Raw genomic sequence first — 21,687 nt, 5'->3', positions numbered from 1 at the left:
ACCAGGGGACCTGGGTTCTGCACAAAGTTTGTGTGGCACTTTGGGCAAATCACTGTCTCTCTCTGTATCTAAGTCTTCCCACTGATAAAATGAAGATAAACTTAAAGGTGCTATCAACCTCTAAAAGTTTAATCATACAATATGAGGGGAAAATCAGGAAGGAGGAACTGGTTGCTTAGAAGACAAATAGCTGAATGTTGCCATTGGAGCTCTGAACTGGTACTGACGGCACAGGAGGACGCCTGGAGGCTCCTCGGTGACGTGGGCAGGAGCTAAAACAAGTGGCCCCAAGGTGGCAGGTTTTGGGCAATGCAGAGAGCTGCTCATCATGCAAACTCAGCTCAGACATGCCCAGCCAGGTGAACAGGGGGATGAGGTTGGGGGGAGTATCTAAGCTTGCTTCTCATTTGAAGAAAGAACAAACTGCAATTGTTTTTTTTTTACCTTAGTGTAAAAATAATATCTGTTTACTGTATAAAATTTCGGAAATATAGATAAGCTACAGGATAAAAGTAAAACTACCCTAAATTTCCCTTGTAGAGATAGCCACTGTTAAAGTGTTTTTTGGGAAGATATATTTATTTTTGGCTGCCCAGGGTCTTCGTTGCTGCACAGGCTTTTATTTCTAGTTGCAGCAAGCAGGGGCTACTCTAGTTGCAGCGCGCAGGCTTCTCACTGCAGTAGTTTCTCCTGTTGTGGAGCACAGGCTCTGGGGCACGTGGGCTCAGCAGTTGTGGCTCCCAGGCTCCAGAGCACAAGCTCAGTAGTTGGGGCTCACTAGCTTCGTTGCTCTGCAGCATGCGGGATCTTCTCTAAATAGGGATCAAACCAGTGTCTCTTGCATTGCAAGGCAGATTCTTAACCTCTGGATCACCAGGGAAGCTCCACTGTTGAGTTTTAAACAAATACTCTTTCATTCTTTTCCTATATAAACTGATTGTTCAATGAATATTTAAGCATACTCATGTCTTCATAGAGATAAAGTATTAGGAAGGAAGTGCTAAATCAATAAGGAAGTAAAAATCTCAAAGACCACGCTGTCCACCCCAAGAACTGTACCAATAATGTTCGCATGAGCAGGACCAGAGTGTGTCCATTTTCTGATTCCTTCACCAAGCCTGAGGCACTGGGTTATTTCCATCTTTACCAAGCTGATGGCAGAAGCTGTAGCACCTCACTGCTTTATAATTGGTATATTATATATACCAATTAAATGATAGTGAACTTTAAAAAAAATATTACTGATAATTCATACTTTGTCTTTTATGAATTGTCTGCTCATATTTTTCCATAGGTGGTATTTTCCTACCACATTCTCAGTACTATAATCAGTTCTTTCCCAAGTCTCTAGGGTTCTCAAAAATGAGTCAGGTTAAGCACTTGGAAGCAATGAAATCATAGTTAAAAGCCTGAGAAGGTAGACTGCTAAAGAAAAATGGATGCAGAATTAGTTAGCCTGGACAGCGGAAACCAAATCTGCTTTTGAAGAAAAGGACTGTTAGAACTTTGAAATGAAGGAGGGAGTGAAAGGGTCTTCTCTAAGCACCACCCCTCTCCTTAAAAGTAAGTCAAATGGCGTCAGGGGCTAGGGGAAGAGAGGAGAAGGCAGCTGCTGGAGTTGGAGGCAGGAATTCATCTATTTCAGATGTAGATACCTCTCCTCTCAAGGCTTAGTTATTGAAAACATATATCACAAGAAGGGTAATAAATTCTTCATAAATCAGTCTAAGGATAGATAATCAGAACCACTTCCTGGCATGAGACTAGGGAATACTGCAAGTTGTAAAATTTCTCTCTTAAAATCTAAAAAATGAGGATAGATATCTATTTATACAGTCTAGTAAGACTAAGGGCTTGCTCAGGGCTCATTCCAACCCTAATCAGAAATAGGACCATGAGGAGTAAAGCAGATTGAACTCAAGATAGAGAAGAGCCAGATGCAAGCCTCATCAAAAAAGATGATATGGCTGCTATAGCTTTGTGGCTTTGGAAATTTTATGTCTTGTCTGACTTGGGGTGTGAGCCCTGAAGTCTTGTAAGAAGAGATGCTGTTTTTAGAATCCAGCCACTCTAAACAGCTCCTATCACTGAGAAACCAGGCACTAAACTGTCTGTGACATCTGCACACTGGATTCAAAAGTCAACCTCCATGACCCATTCCAAGACCATTTTAGAGAACTGAATCTTTGGGAAGAAAAACTTTCCAGAGTAAAGACACACACTCAGATCTACCTTGGACCTTTTAATATTACAAGATAGCAGTAGGAAGTGAGGAAGATGCCAAGCAAATAGCTCTGAGAAGAATGCCAATCTTAACAACAAACCATTAAGGAAATGCAGCTTCTCTTGCCTGCTTGTCAAAAGAAGACAGTGGGCTGTAAGCCAAGAAGTAATTTTTTTTTAAGTTGTTAATTCTAGGAAGTAGTGCTCATGGGGCAACTAATGCATTCTTGCTTAGTCTTGTGGAACACTGATGTTGAAAGCTCAGTATTAAGGGGTTGCTATAAAAATCCTTCCCTCAAACTCTGAGCACTGCTGGCAGAAATGTAAAGATGTATAGTCAGTGTGGAAAACAGTATGGCAGTGCCTCAGAAAATTAAAAACAGATTTACCATACATCCTAGTAATTTTATTTTTGGGTACATACCCCAAAGAATCTTGAGTTTTGAAGAGATATTTGCACAGTCATGTTCCCCGAAGCATTATTCACAACAGCCAAAAGAAGAAGCAAACCATGTGTCAACTGACGGATGGATGAACAAAACACAATAGAATATTATTCAGCCTTAAGAAGAAAGGAAATTCTGACATATGCTACAATGTGGATGAACCATGAGGCATTATGTCATGTGAAATGTTAGTCGCTCAGTCATGCCTAACTCTTTGCAACCCCATGGACAGTAGCCTGCTAGTCTCCTTGGTCCATGGAATTTTTCAGGCAAGAACAGGGTTGGAGTGATTTGACCAAAACCACCTACCTACTAAGTGGCTAGAACCAAGCTCTTACATGTTCAAATCTGTTCCTGTATTTCCCTAAACCTTAAGTTGAGCTCTCTAGTCAAAGGCCTGATTGATCTGGGATGGATGCAAAGGAGACCACTAGCTGCCTTGGGCTGTGGGCCACTAAAGAGCAAGGAGCTCAGTCACACAGGATTAGGGCCTCCCTTCCTCACTCACAAGGCAAAAGACTACATGACACACCCACCTGTCTGTACTATCTGTAGGCTCAAAGGAAATTATATGTGTAAACATTTAAAGAGCATAAAATAAAATGTGAAGTCACAAAAGACACAGTTGTCAGGAGACTGAGGTTCCATGACTCTCACCACCAGGAAGGATGAGTGTGGGAGGGGAAAGCACATATGTAAAACCAAACAACCAATATACCTGACCGCTGTCCACCATGGAGTGGAGAGAGTGACCAACTGCTTGCTTTGAGGGGCAGGAGACAAACCTGAAGTCTGCCATGGGACGAGAGACCCTAAATTCTCAGCCCTTTCCTCAGTGGAGTATTTCAAGATGCCGCAGAAGGATATGGGGATAAACAGCTGTAACTGAATGCTGAATGTGCCACAGCCTAGGCACTGAAGTAAATGAAATATTCAGAGACACAGTGGTCACATGCCATCCTTAGCCCAAATTCCAGACAGCAGCATGAAAGGAGGGAACTGAGGATCTGCTGAGCTTAGCTACTACTTTCATCCAGGGGTTTGGCAGCTTCCTGACATGTGGGCTGTGGGCTGTTTATATCTCCTCAAAAAGTGGGTAGCAGGCCTGGCTCAAGGTTGGCAGAGTCACACATGGAATTATGGAGTTAGGAGTCTGGGGTTTGGTGGTTGGGGACAGAAATGGAGAGTAATGGGACCGCCAAAAGCCTTTCAGCCTCAGGTTTTACTTATTCATCTGATCTGCAAATATTCAGTGAGGGCCAGCTATGCCCAGCAGTATGCCCGACACTGGCAGTACACTGGCAAATAAGACAGACAAGGCCCCTCCCTCAGACCTGACATTCTGGTGGGGACTGAACAAGCAAACAAGAGGCAATGAAGAAGCAAAACCCGACAATGTCACGATACGTGCTATGAAGAATAAAGCCCGCGAGCGTGACTGACAGCGCCCACAGGACCACATTGGGCCTCACTGAGAAGACAGCATTTAAGCTCAAGACCCAAATGTTGACTGACAAGAAGGAAAACCTTTCCAGGCAGAGTACCAGAAAGTGCAAAGGCCCTGGGGTGGGAATCAGGTGAGCTTACTGAAGGAAAGACTGAGGAGATGAATGCTCTGAGCTCAGGACAGAGGGGCAGCCAAGGGCCAGATTCATCAGGGCCTTGTGGGTGTGGTAAGAAGCCTGAATTTTTTGCTTAATGATTTGAGAATTCAAAGGAGTAACATGTATGATTTATGCTTTCATCCTCTGGCTTGTGCCAAGAGGCCACCCTTTCAGCTTCTGCAGCTCATGGGCTTTCTGGGTAAGAACAAGGCATGAACCTGAAGGGGTATCTGCTTGAAACTGGCCTGTCTAGGCCCTGCCTGGCATACCTGAAAGGTGCAACAGAGAAAACGACCTCTATTTGACACCTTCTCATTTCTTTAACTATCCCACCTGAGTCATTCCTTAATGATTTTAAGTATTTCTGACCTACCTCCAGGTCCAGCCAGTTACACACAATACTACCTGATTAAGGCAAATTTCTGCTTCTTCTTAGAAGAGGCAACAAACTATCTAAAGAAATAAAAACTGTCTTGGTACCCTGGCTGTGGGTCTGTTTTGTAAGTAGAGGATTTCCACATCACAATCCCTTCCAATTGTGAAGCCATCAATCAAATAAATCACTCTGACATTTTGGGAGAGAAGAAAAAACCAAGCAGATTCTTTTAGTTCAAGAAATCGACAGGTATAAGAATGAGGAAAAAGAAAAACTATCAACAGCAAAATGACTGCCAGTTATTTCTAAGGGGCTGGATCTCTTTGCTTTTTGAAAGGGACTGATCAAGAAGGAAAGAGCAACTTCTGTCCCTCACATCATGCTCCTCTTCCCCTTAAGAGGATGAGGAGGGGAGCAGAGAGAAATCTTTGACATCATGAATTCCAACTGGAAAGCATCCAAGCTTTGTTTCGAAAGCTGTTTCAATCAGACCACGCTAACTGTTTCTTACTTTTTTAGACTGCTTACTTAAAAATCAGTACACGGCAGACTGTAGGGGAGATTAGAACTACTTATCTTGTGATGAAAAGTCAAGTTCAGATAGTGGAAAGTAGTGGAACCTAGGTCTCCTGACTCACATTCCCTATCAAATTTTATTATGTATTTTTATCTTATAAAAATAAAGCACTTTAGAACAAAACAGGAATAGGAAGTCACTCATAATCCAATTAGTATACTATACTATCACAATTTTATTCCTTCTATCATGTGCTTGTAGGTTCCCCCCACACACACTGTTATCATCACATTGGGCTAAAAGTTCTTTGCAATACACAGGTCCCTTACATTACCATTAACACAGTCAAGGATATGAGATTTAACACTGATATGATGTGGAATACAATTTAGTATAATTTGAGCTGAATTTACTGTCTTTGCTAAGGATAAGCGCCTTCCAAGTGAATTTTGTCCCTTTTATTGAGACACAGTAAAAATATGCAACAGGACCTATTATTAGGTCTTAGACTGCAGGTTGTTCTCACAGTGTTTAAAATAGAACTCTCAAGAGGCCCTGCGATGTAACTTAACTTCAGTTTTATTTACCTACCTGGTGCATCAGGTACTTGAAGAGGAATGAAAGGATCAGATACACTTAGAAGAGGAAGGCTAGAATCCACAGTCTGCCCACCCTTCCTTTTTTCAGCTGGAGTTGGTTGGAGGGGAAGGAATGGTCAAGGAGACAGGGAAAAAAGAGAAAAGCAGAAAACATCAAGTAAATCTAGATGTATTTACCATCTATTAACCCAACTCAAATTATAAAGTAAGTCTAAATTTATAGGCAGAATAAAGAGAAATGAGTGGATATAATTCAATGTAATAGCAAAATATGTATGAGATATATACTCTGGTCCTCGCAGCACAGTCTGAGATGCAGTTAATGATAAAACTAGGATAGCTATACATCTGAAATTTCTCTTCTTCCTTAGATACTGCAGTACAGAGTGATCTCTTTTAGAATTCCTACAGCAATTACTAGCCCTATCACACATTTTGGTAGGTAAACAAACTCTATTTTGTAATCTAGAATATGGGTATAGGTACTTCCTTTGTACCCATTTCCCTCTTGAGGTCCTTTAGGGATTGAATCCTATTCGATCACTAAATGTCTAATGTAATGCCAGGCAAACAGAGAGACAGAAACAGAGTTTTTGCCTATTGCAAGGTTAGACAAGCCCTAACCTCTGGACAACCTCTACCATACTATTGGCATTTACTCTATATTTGGCAAACTTACAGATTTACAAAAAATCTATAACCTTAAGGAATACCAGAGCTTGAAGGGATCTTAGGATTTTCTAGCACAATTTTCCTATTTTTCAGAAGAGAAAATGAAGCCCAGAAGTTAAGAGACTAACCAGAGGTCCACCAGCAGACCCATCATCAAAACACAGGTCACCTAGTTCCTACTTCACCATGCTGTACCTTGCATTTTATTAATCAGTTTGTTTCTCAATTAAAATCTAATCTAGCCTCTTATAAAGTAGATGTACAAAAAAGTTTAATTTTCAAATAATTATAGAATCATAGGAAGTTGCAGTACATAGAACCCTGTGAACCAGCTTCCCCCAGTGGTGAGTTCTTATAATTGAAGTTGATTACCATTGACGTTGGTGCAATTCTGTTGACTAACCTCTATCCCATTTATACAAGTTTTCACATGTATTGATTTGAGTGTATATGTGTGTATATATATAGTTCCTTGTAATTTGATTCTATGTATAAATTAGTCTAAGTACCACAACAATGATACACAACTGTTCTATCAAACAAAAATCTTCCCTGTACTCCACTATAGTCACACCCACTCCTTACTCTTCTCCTAATCTAATTTTGTCATTTTGAGAATAATCATTAAAGTGGGCTTCTAACTAAGCTTCGTTAAAGGTTGATGGAGGAAGAGAAGGGTAAAAACCACAGCTCTTAAGTCTTTGAAATATTTTAAAATGAGATACAATGAAATATATTCAAATAAAAATAAGACATTATGAAAAAATATATATAGCGTAACTGATTTTGAAAAATGTATGCATACAGAAATAAAACTATGGACATAAATATTGTAAAACATTAGCAATGCTTTCCTCTTGGAGTGGGGTTATGAGTTTCTTAATCTTGCTTCTTTGGGGTTTTAGCAAAAGAACATATATAATTAGTCAACCAAAAACTATTTTTAAAAAAGAGGTACAATGTGAAGTTTTAAACATCTGACCGTTTCTTCTCTAATGTATGGACATAGTTTAGTTAACATTTTTGCAGCTTTTACCATAAAAATGTTAACAATAACCCGCGTCATCTTCACCAACTCATTGCCACATTTCCTGCTTAGCTCCTCCCTTGGCTGGTTAGAAGGTTTTAAAATCAGTGAACTGTCTGAGCTTGATTAGAAACCTTCCAGAAAATATTGCCACCCTGAACTTCATACAAATGGAGACATACTCATTTCTGGGACTTAGATATAATTTTCTTTCATTTGTAAAGAATGAAGATTCTTCTTCATTCAAACTACAAATATGAACACAGAGAAAACACCAAATGTTCACAGAAAAATGTTGCATAAACTGAGGGAAAAAGATGTTCTGTAATGTCTGCAAAAGTTTAATGTCACTGATTTATAAGATTTCTGAGATGTGTTCATGACTACAGCTACTGTGCTGGGCTGCTCAGGTACAAATCTCTACTCTGTCATTCTCCACCTGGGACCTTAGGCAGGTCACTCAGTCTCTTGTGGGCTTTTAGGAGTGATCACTAGAGAGAAAGCAAATAAAAGCACTTAGTGGGCTTAGCATGTGGCATGTATTCAACATATGTTCACTGTTATTACTGCCCTAATTTTACTCAAATATGTGTTTTCTAAATTGTTGGGCCTTTAAAAAAACTGCCATTTACAGTCTTCAAAGTAAGCATAAAGGCGAGAAGACATAAAAATAAAAGCAAAAAACAACTCTTAAAAAAAACAGTTCATACAGACAAATAACAAAACATAAGATATATAATAAGTTAGAATTAGGCATTAAAAATGGAAGTGGATGGAAAATGATTAGGAACCTTTGTCATTAACAGTGACGAATCCAAGCTCCTATCCTTTGGCAGGAAGCAACTCCTTTCCTTCATTCAACAAGTCTGTAGTGAGCCAAGCACTGTAGTAAATGCTGGGATTCAGCAACAAAGAAGACTCTCCAAGGGCTATTCCACAACCCTCTTTTCCTACCCACACCATAACTGGTCATCACTGTGATGTTTTATCTCAAGGACAATGACCAATGCTTTATACACTTGGTATCAGTTCAGTTCAGTTGCTCAGTCATCTGACTCTTTGTGACCCCATGAATCGCAGCATGCCAGGCCTCCCTGTCCGTCACCAACTCCCAGAGTCTACCCAAACCCATGTCCATCGAGTTTGTGATGCCATCCAGCCATCTCATCCTCTGTCGTCCCCTTCTCCTCCTGCCCCCTAATCCTTCCCAGCATTAGGGTCTTTTCCAGTGAGTCAACTCTTCGCATGAGGTGGCCAAAGTATTGGAGTTTCAGCCTCAGCATCAGTCCTTCCAATGAACACCTCGGACTGATCTCCTTTAGGATGGATTGGTTGGATCTTTTTGCAGTCCTAGGGACTCTCAAGAGTCTTGTCCTACACCACAGTTCAAAAGCATCAATTATTCGGTGCTCAGCTTTCCTCACCGTCCAACTCTCACATCCATACATGACTCAGAAAAAACCATAGCCTTGACTAGATAGACCTTTGTTGGCAAAGTAACGTCTCTGCTTTTTAATATGCTATCCAGGTTGGTCAGAACTTTCCTTCCAAGGAGTGTCATTTTAATTTCGTGGCTGCAATCACCATCTGCAGTGATGTTGGAGCCTAAAAAAATAAAAGTCTGACACTGTTTCCCCATCTATTTCCCATGAAGTGATAGGATCAGATGCCATGATCTTAGTTTTCTGAATGTTGAGCTTTAAGCCAACTTTTTCACTCTCCTCTTTCACTTTCATCAAGAGGCTTTTTAGTTCCTCTTCACTTTCTACCATAAGGGTGGTGTCATCTGCATATCTGAGGTTTCTGATATTTCTCCTGGCAATCTTGATTCCAGCTTGCGCTTCTTCCAGCCCAGCGTTTCTCAGCTAGTGGAGGTGATGGAATTCCAGATGAGCTATTTCAAATCCTGAAAGATGATGCTGTGAAAGTGCTGCACTCAATATGCCAGCAAATTTGGAAAACTCAGCAGTGGCCACAGGACTGGAAAAGGTCAGTTTTCATTCCAATTCCAAAGAAAGGCAATGTCAAAGAATGCTTGAACTACCGCATAATTGCACTCATCTCACATGCTAGTAAAGTAATGCTCCAAATTCTCCAAGCCAGGCTTCAGCAATACGTGATCTGTGAACTTCTAGATGTTCAAGCTGGTTTTAGAAAAGGCAGAGGAACCAGAGATCAAATTGCCAACATCCACTGGATCATAGAAAAGGCAAGAGAGTTCCAGAAAAACATCTATTCCTGCTTTATTGACTATGCCAAAGCCTTTGACTGTGTGGATCACAATAAACTGTGGAAAATTCTTAAAGAGATGGGAATACCAGACCACCTGACCTGTCTCTTGAGAAACCTGTATGCAGGTCAGGAAGCAACAGTCAGAACTGGACATGGAACAACAGATTGGTTCCAAATAGGAAAAGGAGTACGTCAAGGCTATATATTGTCACCCTGCTTATTTAACTTATATGCAGAGTACATTTGGTATAGTCAAACTAAATATCCAACTTTGAGCACTTTAAACCAGACCAAAATACCAATAAACTTAAAAATCCTACAGACCAGACAACAAAGCTAAAAATGAAAAATAACGCAAAAACAGTTTTAACTATTTAATATTTGAAATGTACACCTTCTGAATAACTCCAATGCCTATTTCAAAATATTAACACCGAAAACATCATATGAAGACTTATGAGATACAGTTAAAACTTGAGAGTTTTTTCTTACAAGGGAAACACAGAGCTATTAGAAAGCACTCTCAAGAAGTGTAATCCTCAAAAGTTGGGGTAGGGTGGGCAACTGGAGCAAGGAGACAAGGGAGTAATAAATTATGTGTGGCAAAGTCTTCCTGGAGATTAGAGTCTCCCTCCCCACAGTCAGGCTGGTTGAAAATCTCTCTTACATTGAGAGAAAAACTCTAAAACTTTTTATTTTTAAGAATTAAAAAATTTACTGTGTATTCTTTTTGAAATCAGCAAAGTGAGCCTAAAAAAGGGAACTGTAATCAAAAAGATAACAGCAATAGTCAAAGAATTAGAAGACAGAAAAACAGTTCTATAGAGTTCTCTTTGAAAGATAATAAAACAGCAAATTTCTAGTTAGCGTTACCAAGAAAAAGAGAAACACAAATGCATACAATAAAACTGATGTATGCCAAGAAAATACTACAAAATATTTCAATGTACTCTTTCATCTTATTAAAAAAATTTTTTGAAACTATAGATGATTTTCTAGGAAAATATTATTAAATTTGCCTTATTATGAGGCAGAAAACCTGAGAGAGGAAGTTCTAGAGCCAAATGGTTAGTCTCCTAACTCTGCTACTTACTAGCTAATGTGACTCTGGGAAAGAGACTAGTCTGTATATGCAAATAGTATGGGAACCTTCGAGGGTTGTTGAGAGGGTCAGATGAGATGATACTTATAAAGGACAAATGACAAACTGGTGGGCACAATGCCTGCAATGTATGACACATGAAACGCTCTTACATATTAATAAGAACAAAACAAACACAGAACCATTAAAAAAAAAAAAGGACACGAACAACCCAAATCTCAAAAGTAGTAGAAATGGCCAGTAAACAGTGTCCTCTATCTAAAACCTCTAAGCTGGTCTGGGTGGGAAAATGAGGTGAAAATTACTCTCATCTATTGTTAATTGAAATAAAATTTGATTAGCATTCTTGGAAACTGATTTGGAAATAGGTACCATAAAGCCTTAAATATATATATCTGTTGATTTAGCAAATAATCTCCTAGAAGTTATCTTAAGGAAATGGTAAAGGATATAAATAAAAACTTAGCTTCAGGCATGTTTATGTGATGAAAATTTATAACAACCTAAGTATTCGTCAGGAGAAGGAAATGGCAACCCACTCCAATGTTCTTGCCTAGAGAATCCCTGCTGTCCATAGGGTTGCATAGAGTCGGACACGACTGAAGTGACTTAGCATGCATGCATGCATTGGAGAAGGAAATGGCAACCCGCCACAGGGACAGAGGAGCCTGCTGGGCTGTTGTCTATGGGGTCGCACAGAGCCGGACACGGCTGAGGCAACTGAGCAGCAGCAGCAGCAAGTGTTCGTCAAAAGTGATGTTAAATACAATGTTATTATTCTTCCATTAAAAATTATGTTGTAGATTAATATTTATCAACATGGAAAGCTAATTCCCATATAATGTATATAAAATGAATAACAAACTGGACAACAGAAAAGCTCCTCCATAGCAAGAACTACCTCTGTAGTTACAGAGGCCATATTATCACAATGCAACTAAAATATATCTTAAGTAACTTTAGGGTAAAGAAATCAAAACTTAAATTTAAAAACGTCCAGAAAACAAGACTAAGAGGGCATTACATATTAAATATTACAGAATGACAGCCAAAGTTCTAATAAGAAATAAATTTATGAGGTTATAAAAACTACTAACACACATAAAGAAAGCAGGAAGAAGGAATACAAAGAGTTAAAAGCAGTAATTAATCAATATAATTTAAAAGATCAATTTTGAAGGATATCAGATTCCATATAAAGAACATAGTCAAAACCTCACATCCATTGCTGAGGAATTTATAACAGTAAAATATTGACATAAAATTAATGTTTAAAAAAGAGGTACTTGGTTAAATATACTAGGCTATACCCATATAAAGGAATTTTATGTAGACAATTTTTAAAGTAAAAATGAGGCTTTAAAATGTGACTATAAAAATGTATGTTGGAAAAAAAAAATGTATGTTGGAGTTATAAACTGAGGGTGAAAATTGTGTACAAAATAGTGGACACCTGTGTGTTCATAAAGAAGCAGCTCCATAACTTTCCTCAGATTCTCCAAAGATCTCTGTGACCCTGAAAGGATTAAATGCTGCTAACAGACATCAAAATGGTATCCAAAATGGTATTTCTTGTGTTAATTTCTTGGGGATGAGATCATGGGGTTTTTAACCTTCTTCTCTATGTTTTCCTATAAATTAGTAAATAAAATATATTGTTCATTAATAAAAGGGAAAATTAGGTTTTTGTTATTACTTCTAGAATTTTTTAAAAGTCTCATTTAAAAAGATCTCTCTCTCTCCCCAGAAGCACAGACACACATGCACAAAGACAAGCAGCAGCAGAATCTCAGATACAGAGCACCCAATTCTTAGAACCCTCCAAGTCATTCCAAAGAACCTAAGCAATTACAAGACAGTAACAGAGTGATGTTTCTGAAATTTAGAAATATTTGCTTAAGAACATGTCTATGGACTTCAGAGAACAAATCCTGTATATTACTGCCAGATCATTCTGACAATCTAATTCAAAGTAACTCTACATTATTTTTTAATTCCCATTTTTTTTTTTTAGGAAATCTTTTAAGTGATGGAAAATATGTTAGCCCCAGGATCTGGGGCTTGCTGGCATGCTAGGGTCATCTGTGGACTGGAAATCAGTAGTGGGAAGATGACAACAGTGAAGTCTGGAGTTACAGGTGTCTGCCATACTAACCAGTTCCAGCAGAAAATGAGGAAGCAGCAAAAGCATCACCTTGGGTTGGCTGAAAGCCTGGGATCAAACTCTCAGCAGAGCCTCCAAGTTTCTCAGGATATTTGCCTGGAGGGACAAAACACCACTCAGTTTATCCCAGGAGAATCCCACAAGGCACACCCAGGCAGGAGGTGAAGGGCATCCCCCAAACTGACATCTACTCTTGACCGTTTTTACCGCATAAAGGCAACACCTTGGCTATTCAAAGGTCTTTATCTAGCCACTGCAGTAACTGAGAAACTGCTGAGGAAAGGAAGAAGTCTAAAGCCCTAAAGCTTGAGCATATTACTCATAGCAGAATGCCTCCAGCCTTCACACTGAGTCCATTTATCTCTACATAATTCTAATGAGTGTGATGATCTGTTTTCCACATTAGAAGTAGTTAGGAGAGCAAGTGAGCAGAGAGATGGCAGTGGTGAGATGTTATGAGGGACGGGCACAACGACAACAGCTTAATGTAAAAGCCAACAGCTGAATAACAAGAAGAGTGACAGGAAATTATTAAAAATAGAGACACGAATTTTAAAACTAGGGTGTCACTTAATAGAGTGCAAAATACTAATTTTCAATAGTCCATGAAGGTGCTTCTGTTTATAATCCATAGCAATAACTGGTATACATAATGATAGCACAAATTGACAATGAATGTCAAAGGAAATTAAACCCTATTCCCTATGAAGACTGAAAAAAAAAAAAAAAAAGGTCAAGAAAGCATATGGATTTTGTTGTTGTTTAGTCGCTAAGTCATGTTCAACTCTTTTCGACCTCATGGACTGTAGCTCGCCAGGCTCCTCTGTCAATGGAATTTTCCAGGCAAGAATACTGGAGTGGGTTGCCATTTCCTTCTCCAGGGAATCTTCCCAACCCAGAGATCGAACCCGCATCTCCTCCATTGGCAGGCAGATTCTTTACCACTGAGCCACCAGATGTCCATAAAATAGTGAAACTAAAATGTTTAGTCAAAGCTCTTATCATTCATTCCATTCTGATCATTCTTTTAGCCTGTGCTTTTGTTGACACTGAGGTACTTTTTTTGGAACTGTATCATATTGTCGAATTTTCCCAGGGTATATACTGTTGTTTTCTGAAGAGAGAGAGAGAGAGTGTGTGTGTGTGTATCTGGGCATCCTGCCTTTCAAACTAGCCAGTATACACTGTTGTTTTCTGAAGGTGTGTGTGTGTGTGTGTGTGTAGGCATCCTGCCTTTCAAATTAACCGGTGGATTTGAGGGTGGAAATGGTATCTTCTACTTATTTGATCTCCTCTCCATGGTCAGTCAACAGGAGCAGAGAATTCTGATCACAAAGATTCAGTGAGGCCACACCCTCATGGTGAGCAGTTATGATCCTCTGGGATAATACACCCACTTAGGAAAAGGTGCCATCACACACCTCCAAAGAGTAAATGTGTTTGACACTATCATCCTGATCTCTGCTGCCAAACCTGTCCTAAATGTTTCCGACTCTCCCGGCTGCCCCCACAACACGACCAGATCATTTCCTGAGGACAGTGGCGCTATGGTGAAAATATAAATTGATTTGCACACATACTTCAAAGTCAAGTCTTGGGTCCAAGCTTACATTTTCACAGGCATACCCGTCTAGAATTAAGGTTCAATATCCTCAAAAAGATACTGATTACTCACCTTCCCCCAGCTTGGCAAAATCCTTGTTTAGCAGTTCTTCAGCTGTGAGTTTGGAGAAATTGTCGTCATCAAAGGGATTCCACGTAGAACCTTCTGAAGGATTATAAACATTTTGCTGGGAGGCCCGAGGGGAGCCTGAAGGAGTGGTGGTTGCAGACCTAGGTAGGTTCCCATCCCCACGAAATAAAAAGACACATGAAGGTTGAAAAGGGTCAATCTATTCTTCTTGTTTCAAGATCAAATTATTTTCTAAGTCAAACCATTATTTTCCACAGTATTTTTCTAAAAGGTCTTCCTGAGGCAATGGAAGTTTCCACAGAGGCCCTTTCCACTGTGTGAAACAAACATCTCTCTTTCTTTTGTGGTTCACTATCTCTCATTACTTCTTTAATCTCTCGCTTATTAGATTTTTGGCCTCATTTACGAGTTCTTTCATTCAGGATCCCAGACCAACCTGTTGCTGGGCTCGTGAATCCTGTGGTCACCACTGTAACATTCACAGCTGGCTCCAGAGAGGCTGAAGCCCATTCCGGCTGCCTCACATCTGTCAGGGTCCAGCATCAGTGGACACCATCACAGTTAAAGAGCAACAGAGACAGTTACCACCATTCTGGGCTCCTGTGTATCATTACTTAATTTCTTCTAAAGTCTCTCTTGATGCCCTTTGCATTTAGCTAATGACTTAAAGATTTTTAACTTTAGTACATGGTTCCAACTAAGTCGAGGGTTTGATAACTGCATTTACGCAACAAACACTCATTGTGATCTACTTGATGTCAGGCACAGAGCCTGTCACCAGATTTACTAAGGCTGGTTAAACCATGGTGCTTGTTACAGACGAACCTACAGGCCAGGTCAGCTAGACATACAAACAAATAATGCAGTGTGATACATGCTCAAAGAGAGTTCAGACAAAATTATATATGATACCAGAGGAAGGGTCAAAGAAAAAATAACTGTGTATGTGGATCTTAATGAACAAATAAGCATTTCCTAAGTGGACCAGAAGGAGAGTGGCAGTTCTACCAGTGTGATACAATAGGCCTTGATCTGTTAACCAGTCAGATCAGATATTATTCCACAGAAAATGGGGAGTCAAGGAAATGTTATCGGCATGGAGATATTTGGTCAGATCAAGAATTTAGAAAACATTCTACAAAGTATGGGATGGATGAGAGACTGAAATAGTGAGGCAAGTAAAAAATTATTTTTTAAGATCAGTCTCATCTATGCACTACAGGAAAATTCAGTTTCTTATTAAACCCAGACACGCACTCCTATACATGTATCTATACACAATTATGCACATAGCAAAAATTATACAGCAACGGCCCCCCAGCAGCCCTTGCCCACAGAAGCAGTACATACTTGGACTTATTGAGACTGGCCTCAGCTGCAGCTGCTTGGAGCAGCTGGGTTGATTTGCTGGCAGGGACCCCAAAGACTGCACTGTGGGTCACATCGCTGAGAATTCGCCTGTGCCCAGCACGCTGGGCCTTGGGGGATGATGGAGGAGTGAGAGATCCGAGTTTCTGCCCCTGAATGGTAGGAGGTGGGGTTGTCTGAACCTTTGGCTGTTGTCTTACTGGGGCCTGAATCTGCTAGGAAGAGAGATGAAAGTGTTCAAGAAAGGGGGGGAGGGGTGGGGGAGGAGAGGAAAATCAAATAAGCAGACAGGTATAACAAAAAAATGCCATGTGAGAGCTAACATATGGCTCAAATGGCACAGTTTCTCAATAACACCCAGATTGTCTAGGCTTCCTTGACAATCTGAGATGCAGCCTCGAGCCTGAAACCAACAGAGTACTTACCTGGTGCTTATATATACATTTCAGTTTTCATCAGCAATAATAAACAAGGTAACCATATGCAAGTCGACTCAAAGGCTGCAGAAGTCATTCCTAGGTCTAAAGATCTAGAAAGTTTCCTAAAGGACCACTTTCTGCTTTCAAACTTCGTTCAGAATGCCTCCAAAGGGTAGGCTTCAAGCATTCCACTACCAGAGTCACAAGCCAACAAAGGCTCACCTCCAACTAAAACACGCTTGAGCTGAATGAGTTCTGCTAAGAGATCCCTGACTTTCTGACAGTACACAGACTACTAGTTAGAAATAAGTGAGACAGAATTTCACTGTGATTAAGAGCTGGCAATTCTTTTTTGCTTTTGCTGTTAACACTCTGTTTCATTGACAGGATGGGTCTTACAGGATTCTGTTTCTGCAGTGACCTCTGAGAAAATGTAAGCATGGGGGCAGTTGGATTAATCTGTTACAATCTTCATTTTGGAAATGGCACCAAAGAACAAGGGAGAGGATACAATAAGAAAAAAATTTAAAAGCCCTTGATAATGACTGACCTAATAATATGAGATATGGACCTTCTTTAAAAAAGAAGGCAGGCAGGACGCACTGTCACCACAGAAAAACAAGCTGGAGGGAACATCCTTGTTCCCATGTGGTGAGTTTTTAAGCATAAGCCATGATCTACAAAGTTCCATGTCAAGAAAATGACCAAATTAAAAAGGTTAAAGAGGAACACCAAATCTTTTCTTCCCTAACTGTCAATCCAGACATAAAGGAACTTAAGACTATTCAGTGCCTCAGGGGTTGAACTATCCCTTCCCTCCAGTCTCTCATCTCAGATTGGAGCTGTCCCTCCAGGCTGCAGGTCAGCTCCTACATTCTATGTCTCCAAAGGTTGGCCCCGGGAGAGATTCCAGAGACTAGTGTCCAGCTACTTGGGTCAGGATGCTGATAGCCTGGAGGTTTCTGTCCTTATACTGACTCAGGCTTTAATTTCTGAGGCAAGCTGTGTGCATGTAAGAGTACACAACCACTCACCAACTGAATGAATGAAATGATATAAGGTCCTAATACTGATCAAATTAAGGTCAGAGAGTAAAGCAGCTGACTGCATCTCTGAGGGAGAAGCAAAGTGCTCTGTGAAGAAGCCCAGAGCTCCAGCTCCACAACTTCCTCAGAGCTCCAGGAAGCAACAGCCAATCTAACTAAAGCCAGGCCCGGCAGGGAGGAGAAGGGCTTTAAGGACAGAACTAGATTTGCTTATTTCTTGGAGTTTAGGACATTCATTACTCTGAAAAGGGTACTCAACTGTTGAGGCCCTTTATTTTGAACAGTCCAAACTACTGGGAGAATATTTTCCCTTCTTCTCACTTAATCTCTGTATGCGGCACACTAGAGAACATGTGCTTCTGTCATGACGACACCTTATCCTATCACAGCTACCAATTCAAAGTGGCTACCACCCATCCACCCACATCCCACAATAGCCTTGTCTAGCAGTTTTATTTCCAATCAGAATCTCAGACTGAAGACTCAAGAGGGATCTGAAACAGCATGGATTCCAACTCCCTCATTTTAGAAATTATAAGACCAAAGACCCCTGAGGTTAAGTGCTTGCTCAAGGTCACAGGGTCAATTGAGGGTAGAATCCATGCTCAGGACTCTCTTTTTTTGCACAATGATGCTTCCTCACCAAAAATGAGATTATGAAGGGGGAAGAGGGAGACACATAACACAGGGGGAAAGAAGCAGGGTAGACTCAAGATGTCTATCTTGCCAAAGATTTTTTAAAAAGCAAAATACATAACTATGGAAGAAGTATAATCACATTAAGAAATATAAGAATATAGACAAGGGAAGAAAAACCACCTCAACTTCCACTCCACTACTCTAGTACAATTGTTCTTATCTTTTATTTGGTATCTTATATTTACGTCTATTTCAAGGACATACTCTTCCTGTAATTTCATCTCTCCTTTAGCATTATCCCATGAGCATTTCCATACTGTTGTACAGACTTTTATAACCATGACTTTTAATGACTGCATAGTTAGGTCGTTGGAATGTGGAATGCTGCTTCCATGCCTGTGTTGATGATTAAGACTGCAGTAAACCCCTGTGGGATACGGCCACATCCCTGCTGTGAAAGGGCTGCACGGTACAATTTACATTCACTTACTTGCTTCTCTAGGTAAGTCCTACAAAGTCATGGGAGGAAGGGGAGGGTCAAGGCCGGGAAACTCTGGCTCCTGGCTGAAGCCTGTTCTGCTCTTGTCCCCTATCTGTATTCTTAACCAACTTCCCCTGAACAAAGTGCTCAAGTATTTTTTCATCCGGAGAACATGGAGAAGGATCACAGTTCATTCCTAGGAAAGTGGATATTCTGTCCAGGGTCAGCAGAGAGGGTTCCTGAGAGAAGTGGACAGTCAGTGGCAGCACTGCCATTACCCTGGATGAGCCCTGCTGTTACCCTTGAACACAGATCAGGATTCTTCGATTCTTGCCCCAGCTCTGCTGCTGTTGGTCTGTTTATCTCGGGTGATTCCCATTCTAGCCTGGGCCTCAGTTTCCAATTCCATTAGAGGACTGGATGAGACAAAATTTCAGCTACATGATACGACAGTTTTTTTAAAATTCTTTTTCCATCGGCAAGAGGAACTCTGTTACTTGTTAAAAATACAGAGAATGGTTGTCTACCACATGCCCACAGGAAGATCGAGCTATTTCAGAAAAGCAGGTGTAAAGACACTGAGCTGAGACTCAGAGAAGACAGTCTATTTATGGCGCTGCTTCCTTTTGAAGGGATGTAGGTTTTCTGGTTTAAGATCAGTGACAAAACTCTATTAGAAATCAATCCTTAGAAAGACAGTTTCTTACTTTTCCTCGTTCCTCTGTTGGTTGGACTTGCCCGGGAATGATAATAGCTGTGATACTCCATCAACTGGGGATGTAAAATGCCCTTTACCATCACTATAAAGTTTTCTATTACCATCACTCTGTGAGTACAGAATTAAGGACACTCATTAAAGGCCAAAGTATCATGTGCCTGAGGATACACCCGTGGAGGTGAATCAGAAGAGCGTGTAGAGGTCCTGATTCTAAACTCAGCCAACATCTAGAAGTGAACATGCCCAATTTCTAAACTGACAAGATGGCTCAAATAATAGTCAGATGCCCTGGTGCCCAGAGGGGCATCAGGCCACAGCAAATGGTCTCAGCAAGCAGGCTCTTGAAGGTACTGCATACTCATATGAAGTGGCCAGTAATGTCATTCAAGACAAAGAACAAGCACAACTCAGGGTAAAGGTGGGGGGCCTACATGAACCTTCTGAGACTGGCAAGGCCACAGTGGTCACGCTGCCCTCTGAAGACAGGAAAGGGTTTAGCTCTAATTCTACTTTGGTCTCTGACTGCCCGACACTGGCACCGGTAGACACAAAGGACAGCTCTTCCCGCTGGTCTAATATCAGGGTGAGAAACGAGAAAGTTTGTCTTCTATTAATCCCACACTCCTAATTTATCCCTCTCCCCTCCTTTCCCCTTTGATAACCATAAGCTTGTTTCCCATGTCTGTGAGTTTATTTATGTCTTGTAAACAAGTTCACTTTCCATGAGCAACTTAGAATCATTTTTCTAAAACCTTAAGCTTCTACAGAATACTTCATCCTTTGCCTGGATACATTGGGAAAAGATCAAATATTTTAACGACCAGGGTGGGGGAGCAGCCAAGCCTTGATCCAGCAGCTCCCTCACCAGCTGCTGCCGCCTCTTGCCCACCCTCTCCCTAGCCCTCACTGTGGGCTCCTCTTCTGGCTGACTCTCACCGCTGGCTCCTGGGCAGGGGCTGGCGGGGCTGCCGCGGCCGGCTGCGCTTGGGGCTGTGGTACGGCTGCCGCTGCGGCCTTCTGCTGCAAGGCAGCCTGCTGAGTCAGCAACTGTTGTTGATGCAGGGCTGTGGCCAGCTGCTGCTGCTGCTGCTGCTGCTGGTAGAAGTTCTGTATCAGCTGCTGTTGAGAGCTTCCTTGGGATACCACGGGGAACTGAGCGATCACTGGTTGCTGGGCTGCCGGATGTACTGCCTGAAACTGAGCAGGGGGAAGGGGGCCAGGAAGGAGGAGGTGAGTAAAAGCCTGTTTCAGAGCCATACTCCACAAAGGATGAAAGTGCCTCAATAACAGCTAAGACCAGCACTGAAGGCAAAGGCAAGGGTAGGCAGGCGTCTTTTGGCTTGGCCAGGAAACTCATGAAGGGAACTGCAGGGCATTGCGCTTAAACACAGCATCACCTTCTGCTGCCAGGCTCCGGCCACTGCACTACCTGCCTCCTGCACTGCAGACTGGCTTCCACGGGGTTTCTGTGCCTGGCCTGAGGGCATCCATCTGACTTACACCTTGTGACTCCACATGCTGCCGTGTAACAGAAGCTAACAAATGAACTCCCAGTCACAGAAGTTATCCCTCTTACAAAGGGATTTGGAAATAGTCAGGATTAAAATTCTTCCCTACATGAACTGGACAAAGCAAGGATGACACTTAAGAGAATAACCTAAATGTCAGCCCAGCTAGTAAGTCCTCTCAAGCCTTTCTGAAAATTATTTCCCAATCGTTCTCTTCATTAAACTTCCACCTTTAAACATTCAGAACACTCAGTATACTATACTACTTAATGATATTTTGTCTCATACTGGTAGCATGGTTTCAAGTTATACTCTTTTGTAAACTTCCTAAGGATAGCAATGCTTCTCTACTCCCCACTGCTAAGGACTGTGTGTCAGACACAAAAACACAGCTTAAAAAATGGCCTACTGATGCACATAAATCAGGATCTTATTTTTGAAATCCCTATTGCTAGTTATAAAATTAACTGGGAAGATACTATTTGTCTACTGGGGCAAAGTTAAAGAGTTAGCAAAAAAGGCAGATGTCAATAAATAGCTGTTTACTTACAACAGCAAAATGCTAGAAACAACCAAATGTCTGTCAACAGGGAGTGACTGGATAAACTATGCTACATTGTCTTAGGAACACTCTCAAGTTGTAAAGAGAAATGACAGATACCTCTCTATGGGGGATGGAAGGAACAGAATACCGTAGGTTGAAACTATGCAAATGTTTTAAGTTCTCACAAAACAAAATTAAACCAAAATTACAAAGCAACAACTAAAAGCAAAACAAAGCAAACAAACTTGTATATCACATTAATAGCCAAACTCCTAGAAACTAAAACAGTTAAGAAATATTAAATAGTTT

The 21,687-nt window shown here is 40.9% G+C and overlaps 1 protein-coding gene across 7 annotated transcripts in view; it reads right to left on the bottom strand.

The window, feature by feature from the left end:
* The window catches only part of AAK1 (AP2 associated kinase 1), a 168,096-nt gene that overhangs the window by 27,746 nt on the left and 118,663 nt on the right, over positions 1 to 21,687 (bottom strand). For 2 of the 7 annotated variants that reach the window (XM_061155134.1, XM_061155135.1), the window contains exons 13-17: positions 20,263 to 20,523; positions 16,006 to 16,238; positions 14,638 to 14,795; positions 12,954 to 13,058; positions 5,758 to 5,853 (exon numbers count right to left, since the gene is read on the bottom strand). In XM_061155134.1, the coding sequence (XP_061011117.1) occupies positions 5,758 to 5,853; positions 12,954 to 13,058; positions 14,638 to 14,795; positions 16,006 to 16,238; positions 20,263 to 20,523 (853 nt within the window). The remainder of the gene's footprint in view (positions 1 to 5,757; positions 5,854 to 12,953; positions 13,059 to 14,637; positions 14,796 to 16,005; positions 16,239 to 20,262; positions 20,524 to 21,687) is intronic. The other 5 variants (XM_061155133.1, XM_061155136.1, XM_061155138.1 and 2 more) reach the window with 5 other exon arrangements.

This window comes from Dama dama, chromosome 11, assembly GCF_033118175.1.
Source record: "Dama dama isolate Ldn47 chromosome 11, ASM3311817v1, whole genome shotgun sequence".
NCBI lineage: Eukaryota > Metazoa > Chordata > Mammalia > Artiodactyla > Cervidae > Dama > Dama dama.
This window is presented reverse-complemented; position numbering and strand designations above follow the sequence as displayed.